This window comes from Cibotium barometz, chromosome 35 (assembly GCF_041138505.1).
Source record: "Cibotium barometz isolate CiBa-2024 chromosome 35, ASM4113850v1, whole genome shotgun sequence".
In the NCBI taxonomy this organism is placed as follows: domain Eukaryota; kingdom Viridiplantae; phylum Streptophyta; class Polypodiopsida; order Cyatheales; family Cibotiaceae; genus Cibotium; species Cibotium barometz.
The window spans coordinates 2607378-2625896 of record NC_141080.1 but is presented as its reverse complement, the minus strand read 5'-3'; the positions used below and the strand labels follow the sequence as shown (position 1 = coordinate 2625896).

Genomic DNA, 18519 nt, shown 5'->3' with positions numbered 1-18519 from the left:
AATAGACTTATGACAAGGTTGGTGTGTAATTATTGAGTAATAATTATACTTTAATGCTCCAATAATTACAAAGGACAAGAATTTTCCTTGAGATATATAGTTGGTATAGATTATATGACAAGAAAATGCTTAAAGGACATAAGGAGGTAAGTTTCTTGAAAGGTGTAGCTGGTATAGTTTGTATGATAAGAAAACCTTTAAAGAACATAGGTAGGTATATCTTTACAAGTCTTTAAGATAGTAATAATGGATTGGTACAGCAATAGGTATACCTACCTCTAGACTCACATCTCTACAATGTCATGTGTCATGTATCTAGATTCACGTCTTTTTTCGCAAGACTATAGACTCGTGTCCCCCCAACTCGAGAGCTAGTTTGACTTTTTTTAGACTTTTTAGACTTGATGAGGGATGATTAAGGTCTTAATCCTAGCTAATGGTGGTTATACTAGTAACTAAGAGTTTTTTTATTATTTTTTGTTGGATTTGCATGCTTCTAAGATGCTAGACACAATTAACTATCCCACTCTAACGCATACCTAATGGAGCTTAATGCTCATGTTTTTGGAATGGATTCCACTCTCCTAATCACAATGGCTAAGCTATTTGTTGGCTCAACACAATGAAAAGCTCGAGGTATGTACACGAAGTACTTAGACTTTTCCCATTTGATATTAAGCTCGAGGTAAGACCACTTTATACATTCCAACGCCGTCTTACAAAAGATAAGTGTCTATTCAAGCAGGTAAGATGGCAAAGTGCCTTACGATAGGTGGGGCAGGTGAAATCATGTTAACCTACGAGTGGTTAACATAGTGAACCTAACAATTATAACTCCTAGCAATGAATCATGGCATGCCTAAAAGCACAGATGCATGTTCAAGGGTAACCTTGACAAAGGCAACTCCACACTATATGGCATGATCAGATCCATATTCATAAGAACATTACCCCTAGCATTGCTTATCAAATCGATGCATGACATGTGTCCAACAACAATTCTACTAGTGCTTTATTTTGGTGCTTTTTGTCAAAATAAAGCATGACACATTGGAAAGAACAGATACCTATATCTAATAACACTCCTAACAGTGCCTTCCTTGAAAGGAGACATTTCATGTTCATAAGAATGGATGCATGCTTAATGGAAACCCTAAAATTGCTAGCAATTAAACCATGGCATGCTGTAAAGAGAGGGGTCATATCCTAAACAGATTGACATAATGAAGACGGAATGTCGCCAAAAAGCAGAACAGCAAAAGAACAAATCCAAGCCCCTAATATTGAGTCATTGCATGTTGTGAAGAAGGGGTGTCCATAAGCAATGCTACCGCCTTGAAAATGAAACATGCAATGATTGAGAAGAGCTCAACAATAAGGCCCAAACCCTGCGACTATTTGAAACATGAAGCATGGTAAGTTTGATGTTCAAATAAGAAACAGAGCACGCTTCCATAACAGTGGTCTGGATATCTGAATTCTAGCACTGCCATAGTCAGTACGTCAAAGCAAGTTCCAAGAAAGAGAGACCAATCCTCTATTGCAGAAAGAAACATCTCCGAGTGTCAGAACAATGCACTATAGCTACCATTGCCTAAAACGCTGGCTCCTCTGCTAGCTTGTTTACATCTTCCTTTGTACCTTTTTTTGGCTTGTGTTTCTTATGCATGCACAACGTGCAGTGAGGCCTCTGCTCTCAGAAAAACATAAACCAGCAAGCACATATTCGCCTATTTCTCACTCAACAGCGCTGAAATCAACTAGGCCCTCATGCAAGAAATTAGGCTTGCTCAAAGTGGGACTCGTGCAGTTGTATTCCATCCTGGGCTACTGAAACAGGCTGTCACTTGCTTTTAACACGATATGGGCGTTCTTTTCTGATTACATATCATCGGTCTATTTTTATGCTTTAAATGAGCTCCCTCAATACCTTCCCCTGCATCATCTTGGGGGCTAGGGTGCAGAGATATAAAGCTTGAACGATCCATCTGTGTTGTAACCTTGAGCAGGCTATATAAAACCTTCTCCATGTCTTCGTGTCAAACGCCCAAGTACTAATGAGAACTGGTGACTTACATGTAGCTTCTTCACTAGATAACCTTGCACCCCAAATCTGGTATTGGTAGAATTCCATGCCAAAGACATCAGTCAGCCAATTCATTTTTGCCTTCACATTATTTCTCGGTTCATCTTGGACGGTTCAAGAAATTGCTTCATTTATTGCATCAAGAATTTGGTTTAGTGACCTTTTCTGAAATGCTAGGCAATTGATCATTCAACCACTATTCCAAGCAAGAGGCAATAGAATGCTTGAGGTCTTCTAGTACTTACAACTCTACATTAACACTGCAAGCTTATGCAAGCAGCCATGTAGGAAGAAGATGAATGCCTGTGTTGAATGTAAACGCTAGGTGAGAGTTCTGATGTTAAGAAAACGCTGTGATTTATCTCCCGTGCCATGGGTGCTACAGAGAGAAGCCCGTACAATGCGACGTTTAGTGTGTGGGAAAAAAAAGGACATTTACATTCATTGTGTTTCAGCAGTTACACACAGCATACTTTCTTCCCCCAAGGAGATTACGTGTGTACATAAACTTATTTAGAAGGGGCATTTAAATTCATTGGTTTCAGCAGTTACACAGAGCGTACTTCGTCCCCGAAGGAGTTTAGAACTCACTACTTCACATAAAAGAATACAGAGGTAATTCTAGGAACAGCTCCCACCCGAGCCAACTAGTAGAACTATTACATCCTCAACCAATACGAGCATCGAGCATTTTGCCATTGTTCAAAATAGCCACTGAAACAAACCCTACTCGATCTTGATTTGGAATATCAGGGAATTTGAAATTTCCACGTGGTAAACTACAATTATAATCACATGTAATGTGTGAGCAACTGTACTTGGATCAAAAGAAAAGCAATGCAGTCTCCTTTCATCCAAAACGTACATGGAACCAGATTATAATAATTTACCAACTAGACAATATCATGGTCAATTACATGTACACATGTAGACTGTCGAGGGGCAAAGACGAGGTTGCAAAATCATCTCCTTAATCCACCATGTAAGCATTGGGAAATTCAAGATGGACCATAAAAGTTTTGCCATCAGTACACCTTAATCTGAGGATATCACAAGTTACAGCGCAATAAAGAAGAAAGATGTCAGAAAGGACTACTTCAAAGCGAGCTCCATGAACATATGAGCAATCATGCATGCCTATATTAAGTGGCTACAACTCCAAGTGACCTTTGTATAGTTAAAGCCTGAGTACAGCACCACAAAAATTTGGGCACACACAAAGAAAGACTATGTCAAAACACTTATTGTTATGGGAAGGCACTTATGAACCTACTAGAACATTTCAATTATAATTGTGCGGAATGCCTTTGTGAATGTACGAGCACTCATGCACATTCATCTAAAATCACCGCAGGCCAGATGACCTATAATCTTTGTCCATATTTACAGTGGAAACGCCCCCAATGCGCCCCACCAAGAATTAGGACAGTTCATTAAAGATACAGCACAATCCAAAACGAGGTACAAGGAAGAAACAGATTAGTTTTCTTTGCGAAAATTACTCCCAAATCCAACAACCTACCACCTATGACCAGAGTAGTAGCAAGAATCAGCAGGAAAAATACTCCTATGTATGCCCCCCGCCCCCCCCCAAAAAGAAGGAAAACCATCCACAAGTAGAGCACAGGCGCATACCTGCTTTCTCCGCGCTTACGAGTATGCATAGGACCTTCTGCAAAGCTCTGCATTACCAAAAACTGGTGTTGTGCACCACCTAAAAGACTCTCCTGGTACGTGGTTTAGGGGCGTAAGACGAGTTCCAAGAGCCACCATCCCGTGCATAATAATCCATTGGATACACTTGAGATTCTTCTTGGATTTTACAATCGTGAGAATCACACTTGGCTTCCTTGCACGCACAAGAGGAACAAGTCTTGCTCCACCAAGGATCCACAAACCCGAGGGCCACTTCTGCCTCATAAGGGGTGAGGAGGGGCTTGGTAAAGGCCTCTCCCCAATCAATGGACAATCTCGGACAAGCGATTTGCACCCACACATCGACAGCATCTTCAAACAAAGAGATCTTTGAAGGTGAGAGCTCGGATATTAAGAAAACACTGTAGTTTATCTCCCGTGCAGCAAGACACTCCTCGACATGTGCCAGGACTTTAGGGTTTCCCTGGCGACCAAGGGTCCCTAGGACAACACCCCACTGTTTTCCAATGCCACCCGCTCGTTCAATCACTTTACGGCGTGCCTCTCTCATGCCACGATGGTCGTACTCCTCTAGAGATAGTACCTTGGAGTAGGGGTCGTACCTAAAAGCCTTGATGTTAGGGTTTGCAATCATGAAAGCCTCCAAGTGAAACCTACCATCGGCAACAAAGACAACAGCATCGGCGGAGCCTAGGGGCATTGAAGGGGCAGTGCAGCCCAAAACTTCTCCTGCAGAAAGGGGTTTGGCCTGCGGCACGACGACCCCCGCGAAGTGACCGGCCAGAGCCACCTTGGCAGCATGTACTGCAGGGCTAAACTGTATGGTTCCGGCGAGGGCGAGCTTATCCTCTTGACGGAAATTCAGTTTAACAGTTTCAACAAGATGCAAGACATCGATCTGGATCTCTACAAACACATAAAGGCATGGGATATTAGAGTGGTCGATGGGGACGAGGCAGCTATGGCCATAGTGTACCAGGAAGTCGGCGCCAAGCGTTGAGGCAGAGAAGTCGTCGACGCAGCAGGCCCCATAGGTAACATCTCCAAGAACGAAGCACTCCTCGACGCCGGCGAAGCTCTCCAGAATATCGCAGAGGGGCAGGGCGAACATGAGAAGGCCCTCCGGCAGCTGCAGAGCCACACGCTTGGCGTTGGCCTGCCGGATCCGCCACACCGTCTTCGGAATCTCCAGGTTGTAGTGGCTCGGGAGGACGGCCATCGCCGTCCTCAGCGCGGGATCGTTAGCGATGGCGTCTGGCACCTGTTGCCTGACAAAGCGCCGCGGTGCTGCTTTGTTATGGCTGCCGTTGCCGTCGCTAGGGTTAGGGTTTGTGAGGGCTAGAGACTCCATGTGTGAGCTTCCAAGGTTGAAAATGAAAATGATTCGGGTGGAAAATTTCTCTTTGTTGATATATCAATCATATTCACCCAAAATTGCGTGGAAACACCCTCTCTCTCTCCCTGCCACGAGAGCACATGGTAAAAAGTGCACCATGTGTAGGGTTGTTCACACCAGGGACTTCCAGGCTAACACTCTCTAGATCATTAAATCAATGTTAAGCCTCTCTCTCTAAGGCGGGTGTGTGTGTAAAAGAGGACAATTACACTACCTTTCTACCACCCATCGTGAGGCATAAGGGGCTAGTGGAATTGCCCTTGGGTTGACATGGATCCACCTAGGTTCAAGTCTTCCCTGTCGATTAGTCTCTCTAGATCATTAAGTCGACGTTACGCCTCTCTCTCTAAGGCGGGTGTGTGTGTAAAAGAGGAGACACTTACACTACCTTTCTGCTGCCCGGACACCCGCCTTTAGAAGAGAGAGAGAGAGAGAGAGAGACAAAATTATGGGGAAAAAGTGCAAGCCTTGCTCAAGTTTTGATTTAAAAATTAAATGTTAGAGAGAAAATCTCAACGGTTGAAGGGAATAATTTCAAAGGTGGGGGGCTAGTTAATTAGACTTTTACAACTCACATGAATGGCAAGTGGTTGAATGACTAGGAGTGAACTGGGTAGAATGGCCAGTGGGGTTGAATGACTAGGAGTGAACTGGATAGAATGCATGGGGGAAACCATTCACTTCTTTTTTAGGGGAGTTCACAAAACGATAAGAATCATTGTTACTCAACCAAAAAGAATTGGGAATTAGTCATCTCACAGAGCCCAAGCATAGAGGTGGTCCGGATTCCATGAAGCATAACAAAGGTTACAAGGTAAAAAAATGTATGTATGTATGTGCAAGCCTTGTTCAAGTTTTTATTAAAAAATTAAATGTTAAAGGGTGCAACTCTCAAAAGTTAAAGGGTATAATTTTTGTAAGGTTAAAAGGTGGGTTTATTTATAAGGTGGGAGGCTAGTTAATTGGAGTTTTACAACTCACATTTCTAAGGTGGGTATAATTTTTGTAAGGTTAAAAGGTGGGTTTATTTCTAAGTAAGGAGGCTAGTTAATTGGAGTTTTACAACACATGAATGCCAAGTGGTTGAATGATTGGTAGTGAAGGTGGTAGAATGCATGGGGGAAACCATTCATTTCATTTTTGGTGGACTTCATGAATGGGAAGAACCGAGGCTACTCTCAACCAAAAAGAATTGGGAGAGAGTCATCACCGAGTCCAAGGGTAGTAGCACAGACATCAAGGGAGAATGGATCTGGATCCATTTGGCCCAAACTTTACAACACAATTAAATTCACATTCACATACCTTAAAAAACACTTATTCCAAATACTCAAATTTATTCTAAGTTCTATTTTGTTTTTCACAATGCATACATCTCAAGTCTTTATCTCAACACTTATTTAAGCCAGTAAATTGAGGCCTTATAGTGATGAAATGAAAGCATCACCTTGGAGCATGGCTCTATGTGGGTACCAATTCCCAATGACAAGTTGTGCACTCATTCTACCTTAGGTAAGGGTGGTGTAAAGTTCCTCCTCAGCCCCAAAACGATGTATAAGTTCTCTTGTCAGTCCCCTGTAATCATCCCCTATTTCAGAATGCAAGAAAACATTATTTTCCCTTGTTTTTGACCTAGAGAGATAAAATATTCTAGAGAGAGGTAATATAATTTTGAGATATTTTTGGATATAAAGTTATCCTTTATATTTAAGATGAATTCTCTTGAAACAGAAGTTTAAAAAGAGTTTTCCAATATGCATTAGAAATTAATTGAATATGTGCATTGGACACCTTAGCCTAAGGGTACCTATTTTCTAAAAATTATGGATTAAGGTCCAGCCTATAGGATTAATCCAAGTGTTTGAATAAGAAAAATATAAATATAAAAGAAAATCTCCCAAAAATGAGTAAATTCTCACATAAGATGAAGAGTTGACTAGTACTGGGATTTATTAGTTTAAAAAAAAGGAATTTTGAAACCTTAGGAGGGTGAGTGGAGCTCATGAAGGAGGCACCTAGAATCACCATCATTAGCCTAATTTTTTAATAAAAATAATGAGATATTTCATCTCTCCTCTCACCTCTTTCAAACTAGATCAGAAAAGTAGGCCTAACTGGTCCAAAACTTGTCCAAATTGGATCAAACTGAAGCTCGAAGCCTCTAGATCCCAGTTGGACTTGGTTGGTGGCCTCCCTCGCCTATAAATAGACCCCTATTCCTTTGTATTTTCATCGTAGAGTAATTCTATGCTAGTGTAATTTTTAATTTAGTGTATTTTTCTCTTCCCTCTTTATTGGTTCTCCATTGTGAAGCTTTGGTGCTTCACTAAACCTCTTCTTCTCTTGAAGATTACCCTTTCCCCTTGGTGGCCAAGCCTCTTCCTTGAGGGCTACACATCTTTGCAAGGTAGAGAATCAAGCAAACGAGGGGGTAAGCCTAAACAATGAAGTTTATGCTCTCTTTTTGTTGTTAATCTTCTTCCCAACCTCCCTCATGCTTGGGAAGCATTTTATTTTATGGGTTTCCTCTTAAAACCATGCTTTTCTTGATTTATGAATGAATTTTATGTTTAAGCTTAGGTTTATGCATAAACTAATCTTATATTAAAAGTGAAATTTTAACCATTCTCAATTCATAGAAAATGTGGGGAAGTTATGGCAAAATTTTATCATTAGAAAATGAAGGTTTATGTATCATAAATTTTATTCTAAAAGTGGAATTTTAAGCATTATTATTTCATTGAAAATGTGGGGAAACTATGGCAAAATTTATATCATTAGAAAATGAATTTATGCATGATAAATTTTATGTTAAAAGTGGAATTTTAGGCATTCTCATTTCATACAAAATGCGGGAAAATTTTATGTTAAAGTGAAATTTTAGGCATTCTCATTTCATAGAAAATGTGGGGAAACTATGGTAGAATTTTTATCATTAGGAAATGAATTTACGCAAAATAAATTTTATGCTAAAAGTGGAGTTTTGAGCATTATTCAATCACTAGAAGAATAAAGAAGGTTATGCACAAATTCTCTAGATTCATTTAATTTATGAGAATTATGAAAATGATTATGAATAAAATTCATTTAGATAAAAATGAATTAGTAGGTGTGCATAAGTATTTTATGCTAAAAGAGGGATTTTCATGATATTTTATTTTGGGAAAAGAATGTGGAAATATTTATAGGAATACATCGAGAAAACATGGATAAATTTTAATCAGAAAAAGGAATCATGAATGTATTTAACTTTTGGAATTATGAAGAATACGTCTAGATTCTCGAGAAATAGAATCTTAAGGACACTCTGGAACGGAAAAAAGATTTCCCAGAAAAAGACCATAAATACGCTTAGTTGTATGAATGTAAATACTTGTGAGACTGATTTATTCCTAGATTCCCTAAGAAAGGAATCTAGAATTCTTGAAAGGATCGAGGATCCAGTAGTATAAAAAGTAAAGTAACTGTACTTTTAACCTGGTTGATGTGGAACAAAGATTCTGATTACTAAATCAAGGAAAGTTAATAATCAAAACTGATTCGCTCAAAGCGAAAAGGGACCACCTTGTTTGTGGAAATTGGATTAAGGTGAGGAAATGATGTGAAGTGATATGTAGTGATGTGTGGAATGATGTGGTGATGTGGAGTGATGTGTGGAAGGATGTGGAATGTGTGGATTGATGTGGCTGATGTGACTCAATGTGGATTGATGTGGATTAATGTGGTTAATGTGGAATGATGTGGTTAATGTGGAATGATGTGGATTGATGTGATTGATGTGACTCAATGTGGTTAATGTGGTTAATATGGAATGATGTGGATTGATGTGATTGATGTGGATTGATGTGTGAATGATGTGGAATAATGTGAGTGATGTGTGGAATGATGTGGAGTGATATGTGGAAGGATGTGGAATGATGTGGATTGATGTGGATTGATCTGAAATGATGTCAATAGATGTGGAATGATATGGAAAGATGGGAATTTTGCTTGGAAATTGTATTTTCATGTGAAAACTATTTTTTAAAGATTGTTTTACGTCAAGAATGCTGGGGAAGCATTTTGACTATCTTGTGGAATGAGGTTGTTGGGGACCTAACTGAAAACTGTTGCAAAGCTGACAGAGAGTCAAAGAAGGACGTTTCATGTGGCAAGATCGCTTGGCCGAGGTCTTGACCAGCCTCGGTTTGGTTAAAATGGTGAGCTTCGGGTACGGTGGATGAGGGGCCAAGGAAGTGGCCTATGAGTGAAGCGCTAGGTCACTTACGAAGGAGCCTAGAGGGTGACGACCATACGGTGCTCGGGCTTTGGGTCACCCAAGATACCCACGCGTGCATCGAGGAAGAAAATGAGTTGGAGTTATTTTCTGAACACAAGCATGGATCTAGTTGATTGGCCTTGCTGGTCTTTAACGGATGAGTTCATGGCTCTTTTTGATAAATGGATCTTGTTGGTTGATTTAGCTGATCTTCAACGGAGAGTCCATATGGATTTTATAAAAAAATCTTGATTATACACCTGGGTACTATGGGCTAGGAACTATTGAAAGGGCCCCTGAGTGAAGTACTAGGTGTGCCTAGAGGGATTGACCAGGTGGTGAGCGTTCTGGTTGCTGATGATGCCATAGGTACACCGAGGAAGGAATGACTAGAATTTGGATTTTATGGTTGGAAAGTGGAAAAGTTGGAATTGGATCCTGGAAATGGAATACTAAGGATTACGATGGAAACACTGTGGTTTTATTGCAATGCTATTTGGAAATAGTGAATCTAAGAAAAGGCAATTTCATATTGGGTGTGTAAGTGGTGTGTCTATTTAAAATTTTGCATGAGAGCTGGCTAGGGGGCCTGGAAACTCTTTTCCCTAGTCCAGGACAAAACTTAACCAAAATTTCATAATGGATCCTATCAATACATTGGTTGGGCGGTTGACTAATCCATGGGATTGGATGGGGTCGATGGATTCTTATAATAAAATTCAATTCTATTCAAGTTACGATAGTTGAAGTAAGTCACAGGATAATCCTTGTTCTATGGAAAAGAATCAATAGCTGTGCCTCTTTTGATAGGGGAAAAAGCATTGGTCTCTATGAACCAAGTGCAAGTTCCTCCTTGATCCGGCCATGTGACCCGCAGGTTCGGTCGGAATACAAAGGTCAGTTAAGGCTCTTGACTACATTAGAAGATTTTCCTAGAGGAAACGCCTATGCTTTTTGGACGAGGGAAGTTTTTTTCGAGTTCGGTTTTGGAAGAACCAAGGTATTAGTCTCTTGTCCGGACATTTGTGGGCGAGGCCTCAAGTGGAAATCTCTGCCCTATGTGTAAGGTTGCTACTTCCGTTGCTAGCTCTCAAGAGTTCGATGCGCAAAGAGGGTAGGGATCTTACAGTTGGTATCAGAGCAATTTGGTTGAAGTTGATAAACCAAGAAGTAAGAAATGTCAAAAATTTATGAATTACGAGTGAAAGATTGTAATTATGTGTTGAAATTTGTACGAGTTGATAGTCAAAATGGAAATTCATAAATTGAGAATTGGGTTTTTAGATAGAAGTACTGCAATTGTGTGGAATCCCCGACTTGCTTTGAGACCTAGATACGATGGTATTTGCCTTATAACATCAAGGACTGTGACTATCCGTATATATAGTGGGTATAACTATAGCTCTATACTGACAATATATATATACGAGTGAATCTAAGACCTTGAAGTTATAAGCAAAAATGCTATCCTAGATGATGATTTTTCGAATGCTGGTTGATATGATTTTTGTATTCTGGTTGAAAATTGATGAATTGATTTGGATTCTGATTAAAGGATGATGATTTTTCAATTCGGGTTGAAAGTAGATGAGTTGAATAACCCATGATGATGATGAATTCCAGTGATGATGTTAGTAGCTTGTAGACGATCAAGACTTTTCAGCAGATCACCATGAGATTAGTGGATCGTGCTAACAGATTGTTCGTAGCTTGACCTTTGCCAGTAGACCCAATTATGGAATAACAAATTGAGAACCTGTATAATTGAAATTCTTGTGGGGAATGTTTAGATGTTTATTTGAAATTACTGGTCAAATGGACCATTATTGTGTTAAGGATATGAATGATCTATTTTATGATAATGAGTTTTGTATGTTTCTTCTTATAGAAGACATCTTTATCCCAAGATTCTAAGAGGGTTGACCAAGCTTTAAGGAACCCTTTTGGATCTAAAGTTAACTCCTTTTGGATTTAAATAAAGTGGTCTTTTCACCTGAGATTCTTTGAGCGTTTTGTTAAGTTGGAAAAAGGGTCTTGACAAAGAATTTTCATATTGTTAGGATCATGGATCGTGGTCGTTCGTTGTAGAAATGTTAACCCCCAACTCGATGAGGAAGAGCGTGACCTAGATGTTCACAGAGCTCTTCATAGATCTCAGCATGGACCTTTCAAAGGTGAAGGGGAGCACTTAGGAGAAACAGTAGAGAAGTGGATCGAAGCTATGGAGGAGTACTTCGATGTCACAGGTTACTACAAAAAGAGTAAGGTGGCTCTTGCGAGGCTGAAGATCGTAGAAACAGCCAGAGTAGCGTGGAGGAACTACTGTGAGACAAACCGCTTGGATCGAAACACCCAAATGTGGGATGATCTCAAAGCATACCTCAGAAAGAGATTCTGTCCTCCAGGCTTCTTGGAGACAAAGATGAACGAGTTCTTGGAGCTGACCCAGGGAAGCCAAACTATAAGGAGGAATATCACCAGGCATTTTCTCTCCTCCTCAAATACTCGCCACCGCTAGATGAAGAACATCTGATGGTGGCCAGGTTCATTCGCGGAATGAACGAATCCTTGGATACCTTGGTGAAAAATGCTAAGCCAGTTTCTATGGCTGAAGCAGTGTGGATGGCGAAGGATTTCGTCAAGGCCTTTATTATCAAGGTCCCACCGAAGCCAACACCCTCGTCTTTCAAAAGATTTCTCCGAAAAGTGACTCCAACTTTCCTCCTCCTAAGAGACAACAAGGTCCTAGTCATAAACCCAGGATACGGGAAGCTTCAGAGAACGGAAGGAAGGCCTTTTCCTCAGAACATAATTCCCCCGAACTCAACCTCAGAAGTTCCACCCTTGAAGAAAGGAATTAAATGCTTTAATTGCCAAGTATACACTCATCGTAGCATGGAATGCCCAACTCCTTTTGGATCAAGGTTCTCAGGACAAAGGAAGTGAAGGACCAAGATTCAAGATTCCAGCTCCTTCCTTTTAGAGTAATCAAGGTCTCTCCCATTAAAATCAAGGAAACCCCAGAGGTAGATCCCCTAATCAACCCTCAGCTTCGATGCAAAGTAATGCAAGACCTCAACCAATTGTATACTTATGGTCTACATAATAAGTAGTGAGGTTATTAAAGATTATATATGCCCATGCGGCCTTTTGCAACCATAAAGATAGCCCGAGAGTTTATCATGCTATATCTGTCAATGTATTTTACTTGAGTAAGAAGATAGACTGCCCTACAAGCCATTTCTACTATAGGATCCAAGATCTATGCAAAGAGTTCTCCATGCGGGACCCTACAAGCCATTTTTCATGTGCTTACTGATATCTATGGTGCCTATTTTTACTTTGGAATATGACACCTTCGAAGGCAGGCCAAATGCTTTAATGATTAGCTTTCTAGGCAGCTTAATCTCAGCCTCATAGCTTCTTATGGTTATACTACACCCACTCGTTGTCTGTATCATAAGAGTTTAGGAATTCTGTTATGAGAATAGGGTCATAGTAAGAATTCCAGGAAGTTGCCATTTGTTCCAAGCTAGTTGCCTTTAACCTCTCCATCACACCATCTTTCTTAAGAATTGAGTAGCATTCTAGCATATGGTAGGTAAACAACTAGGGCTCCTTATCTCTATATTCCTTTGGAACACTTGAACGCGTATGTGTTCTCCATTCTTTCCAGCCTCGCCCAGACAACTAGATGAATAATTATGCTTAGTTACCCACCCTTTAGCATCCTGTATAATGACCTATCTGGCACCTTTGGTAATCTCTTTAATTCCTTGGGCTCTTCTTGCTACTTTGACTCTTTGGACGCACTACCTCATTTCCTCGTCATTTTTTGCATTGGATTTAGTACTTGCTTGAGTCTTTGTAGACATTTCTTCAAACGTGGACCCTTGATGAGCTGGGGTTGAAAATGATAATCTGGGGCCCTGTTCAACAGCTTAAAAAAGGTCCTTCAGTTGCCCGGAACAATTCAAGATTTGGTATGCCTGTAAAACAGTAAAAAGACTACACACCTACTAGAGGGTGAAGTTGTTTGATGAGTGGAAGCCTAGTTTTTTTTACCAAACATGGACCCCTAATTGGGAGCAGTATTACCTGGTTTAAAATTGATGATTTCTACCAGTTTGAAGCCCCGTAGAATCAGGTAGACTATCCAATTGAACCAAAGTTTACAAGCTTGTAGTCCTAGTTGTTTTGCTATGTGCCAGGTATGCGCATGGGGCAATATGAGTAGACTACGATCAATTTTTTTACCAAATGCGGAGCTTTTACTGGAGCAAGAGGTGAATGCAATGTATGGAGCCTATTTCAACAGTTGTAAGATTCCTCCCTCTAGCTTTTGAGGTGTAAAGGTGTAAGAACCTCCCCTTCTGTTCTTGTAATTATTCCCCTCTCTAAAATAGAAGAAAGATCTTGTTTTACCCTATTTTGGCCTAGAGAGAGAAAATGCCTAGAGAGGGATAATCCAAAATTGAGATATCTTTGAAAATAAAAATCCTCCTAGTGTCTAAAATGGATTCCCTTGAAACAGAAATTCAAAATGAACTTTCCAATGTGCATTTGGAATTAATTGAAGATGTGTATAAAGGACCTTAGCCTAAGGGTCTACATTTTCAAAAAAAAAAGAATTATGGTCCAATTAAGGTTCTAATGGGCCAATTGGATTAATCCAAGTGTGGGGATGAGATAAATCCAAAAGAATAAAAGAAAATACCCAAAAATGAGTAAATGCTCGCATAAGATGAAGAGTTGACTGAGTACAAGGTTTATTAGTTAAAAACTATGAGATATTACTAAAAAAATGAGATATTTTGGAATAATGATGTATTTTTGACACCTTGGTAAGGAGAGGGGGACTCTTGAGGTAGGCGCCTATTTCACACATGTGGAAGGGTTTTTAATTCAAAAAAATTATGATATTTTTATCTCTTCTCTCTCTTGGATCAAACCAAATCAAAAAGGGAACCAAACTGGTCAAAATCTTGTCCAAATTGAGTCAAACTGAACCTGGAAAATTCTAGAATCTAGTTGGACTTGGTTAGTGGCCCCCTCACCTATAAATAGATCCTTAGTCTTTTGTAAAGAAATCTGTGAACTATACCATGCCAGTATTATATTAAAATAATGATATTTTCTATTATCCCTTAAAAATTCTCTACTTTTGGAGAACTTGGAGCTTCTCTCTCTCTCTCTCTTCAACAACTCTTGGAGCTTTCTAAACCAATTGATTAGTTGGGGGCTTCACTTCTAGATAAAGAAGCAAGCCAAACCTTGAGGTAAGTAATTTTATGATTTTTGTTAATATTCTCAAATGATTTCACTTCTCAACCCCTCTCAAGCTTGAGAAGTTTTCTAATTAGTTGTTTTTAATGCAAATCAAGCTTTCCTTAAGAGTTTTAATGATTAATCATTAAAAAAAAGTTAATGTTTTTGTTTAATTAGAATGCTTTTTATGTATATATCTCTCTCTCAAAAGAATAATCATTCCTATGACTAATTCTTTAGCAAATGAATGCTTCTCATTGATAAATTCTTAATTCAAAATCAAACTCTAAGAAATTATGGTCCAATTAAGGTCCAATTGATAATAAAATTATGGTAAATTCTTATAAGTAGTTAAAAAACTACTTTAAGTGATTATAAATGTGAAAGAGATAAATCCTATCATTTTGGGAAAAGAAGAATAGTAGAAATAACCTAATCTAGTAGATTTATCATAATTAAGATTATGATTATGGCTAAACTTATGTTTTAATTCCAAAATTTGGATCTAAGTTTATGAATAGATCTTCTATCATAATTGTATTGCAATGTCTTATTCTTTTTTAGGAAAATTAAAAATTATCAATAATAGCAGGAGCTATGGCAAAATTTTTAGAAAATAATACATATCTTATTTTTATGCATAATGCTAAAAGAGGACTTTCTACCATATTCTAGGATTGGACATCCTATGCTAAAAGAATGATTTTCATCATATCTATGGGAAACAAAATTTTAGTATTTATGCATAAATAATTGATTAAAGAAAAGAGAAATTTTTGGTAATTTTATTTTTATGCAAAAAGAGGAATTCCCATGATAATGGAGATCCATGTAATTAAATGGAAAAAGTGAAATTTTTGGTATATTAAAATAATGGATAAATTTATTTAATTTTAAGAGTAATTTTAGATAAATTTATTTTATGCATGAGAAATTTTTAAATGATAAAAGAGGAATTCCCATGACAATTGGAATTCAATCATTTAAATGGTAAAAGTGGAATTCTTGGCATATTTAAAATAATGGATATTTTTATTAAAGAAAAGAGAAATTTTAGATAAATTTATTTTATGATAAAAGAGGAATTCCCATGACATTTGGAATTCAATCATTTAAATGTAAAAAGAGGAATTCCCATGATAATTGAGATCCAAGAAATTAAATGGTAAAAGAAGAATTTTTGATAAATTTATTTTATGCAAAAAGAGGAATTCCCATGATATTTGAGATCCAAGAAATTAAATGGTAAAAGAGAAATTTTTAGCATAATTCAAATTATGAGTATTTATCAAAAGTGAAATTTTGAGCATTATTAATTTTACTAGGAAATATGGGTAGAATTGATTTTTGTAAATCCCATGAATCTTTTACTCAAAAGAAGAATATTAAATATATTTCACTTGAGAAATTTGAGAAAGAATATGAAAATATCCATTGAGAAAAAGTACCTTTAACTAGGCCAAGCAATTGGCAAAAATTTAGAAAAAGTCCCATCATCGGTATCAAAGCAGAAAATGTTACTAAATGTGAATGCGATGTGATAGGATGTTAGTGGATGTGATAAGATGTGATAAGATGTGAGTGGATGTGATAAGCTGTGAATGGATGTGAATGCGGTGTGATAGGATGTGAGTGGATGTGATAAGATGTGAGTGGACGTGATAAAATGTGAATGCGGTGTGATAGGATGTGAGTGGATGTGATAAGATGTGAGTGGATGTGATAAGATGTGAATGGATGTGAATGAGATGTGATAGGATGTGAGTGGACGTGATAAAATATGAATGGATGTGCTAAAATATGAATGGATGTGATAAGATATGAATGCAATGTGATCGGATGTGAGTGGATGTGATAAGATGTGAGTGGATTTGATGAGATGTGGATGGGATGTGAAGTGATGTAAATGGATGTGGATGGGATGTGATGTGATGTGATGTAAATGGATGTGGATGTGAAGAGATGTGGATGGGATGTGATGTGATGTAAATGGATGTGGATGTGAATGTGATGAGATGTGATGTAAATGGATGTGGATGTGAATGTGATGAGATGTAAATAGATGTGAATGGATGAGATGTGATGTGAATGGATGTGATGTGACGTGATGTGAATCGGGATAAATGTGAATGGATGAGATGTGATGTGAATGGATGTGATATGATGTGAATCGGGATATATGTGAATGGATGAGATGTGATGTGAATGGATGTGATGTGATGGATGAGATGTGATGTGAATGGATGAGATGTGATGTGGATATGGGTAGATGAGAATGGATGAGATGTGATGAGGATAGATGTGGATAGATGTGATGAGATGTAATATGATGTGATTGGATGAGAATGGATGAAGATGATGAGAATACATATGACTGGATGTGGAATAAACAATGTGACTTGATGTAGAAGAATGTGGAATAACGAGAAATGATGTGGAACAATGTGAAAAGATAAGAGTTCGTTAGAAACTGTATTTATGACCTGTTTTTAAATGACTGCTTTATGTCAAGAATGCTGGGAAAACATTTTGACCATCTTGTGAATGAGGTCGTTGGAGACCTAATTGATAAAGTTGCAAAACAACTGATGGAAAATCAACGGAGGATGTCTCGTGTAGCAAGGTGACCAGCCTCAGTTCGATTTAAATGGTGAGCTTCCGGTACGGTGGATGAGGGACCAAGGAAGCGGCCTATGAGTGAAGCGCTAGGTGACCTGCGAAAAGGAGCCTAGACGGTGCTGACCATATGGTGCTCGAGCTCTGGGTCGCCAAAGATACCCACGCGTGTGTCGAGGAAGAAAATGGAACAAGGTGTTAGAGTTGTTTTCTAAACTCGGGTATGGATCTGGTTGATTGTCCTTGCTGGTCCTCAACGGATGAGTGTATGGCTCTTTTATACGGATCTGTTGGTTGATCTTGCTGATCTTCAACGGATGAGTGCATGGCTCTTTTATATGGATTTGTTGGTTGATCTTGCTGATCTTCAGCGGAGAGTCCATCTGGATTTTCATAAGTGAATATATTTTCGGGTACTATGAGCTAGGAACTATTGAAAAGGCCCCTGAGTGAACACGTGGTGAGCGTTCTAGTTGCCAATGATGCCATAGGTACACCAATGAAGGAATGATTGGAAATTAGAATTTAACCTGAATATTTTGGAGGATTATGATCAGTGATACTATGGTTTCATTAAAAGATTGTTTTAAAGACAGCTAAATCTGTGAAACAGGCAATTTCATATTGGGTGTGTAAGTGGTGTGACTATCTTGAAATTTGCTTGAAGCGCTGGCTACTAGGGGGCCTGGGAACTCTTTTCCTTGGTACCCGGGCCAAAACATAACCAAATTCCTAATTGGATCCTATCACTATAGTGGTTGGGCGGTTGGCTAACCCATGGGACTGGTGGATGGGGTTAGACTGGACTAATGGATCCCTAAAATGAGACTCAATTTTGTTATGGTACGATAGATGAAGTAAATCCCGGATAGTCTTTGTTCTATGGAAAAGAATCAACGGCATTGGTCTCTATGATCCAAGTGTAAGTCTCTTCCTTGATCTGACCATGTGACTTATGAGTTTGGTCGGATCGGTTTAGTTAGTTAAGGCCCTTGACTACGTTAGAATAAAAATATCCTAGAGGAATCGCCCGTGCTTTCTGGGCGAGGGAAGTTTTTTCGGGTTCGGTTTTGGAAGAACCGAGGGATTAGTCTCTTGTCCAGATATCCGTGGGCGAGGCCCCGAGTGAGAGACTCTACCCTACGTAAGAAGTGCTACTTCCACTGCTAGCACCCCCAAATCTGTTGCGCAGAGGGGGCAGGGATCTTTCAACATTAGAAAAAGTGACCTTCCCTTCCC

At 38.9% G+C, this 18519-nt stretch overlaps 1 protein-coding gene across 4 annotated transcripts; it reads right to left on the bottom strand.

Moving 5' to 3' along the window:
• Nucleotides 1-2501: 2501 nt before the first annotated feature.
• Nucleotides 2502-5130, bottom strand: LOC147618049 (diphthamide synthesis DPH2 family protein). Of its 4 annotated transcripts, XM_086775288.1 has the most exons (3): nucleotides 3722-5130; nucleotides 3004-3126; nucleotides 2502-2865 (listed from the first exon to the last, which is right to left on the bottom strand). In XM_086775288.1, exon 1 carries the CDS (start codon nucleotides 5091-5093, stop codon nucleotides 3801-3803), a length of 1293 nt encoding a protein of 430 aa, XP_086631414.1. In that variant the 5' UTR covers nucleotides 5094-5130; the 3' UTR covers nucleotides 2502-2865; nucleotides 3004-3126; nucleotides 3722-3800. The 4 variants fall into 4 exon arrangements, with proteins under 4 accessions (XP_086631414.1, XP_086631413.1, XP_086631416.1 ...); XM_086775287.1 differs by having other exon boundaries at nucleotides 2502-3126; XM_086775290.1 differs by lacking the exon at nucleotides 3004-3126.
• Between the last annotated feature and the right edge of the window lie 13389 nt (nucleotides 5131-18519).

Bases quoted from the DNA above. Each gene is read 5' to 3' on its own strand.
- LOC147618049 (XM_086775287.1), bottom strand. From the start codon at position 5,093: ATGGAGTCTCTAGCCCTCACAAACCCTAACCCTAGCGACGGCAACGGC.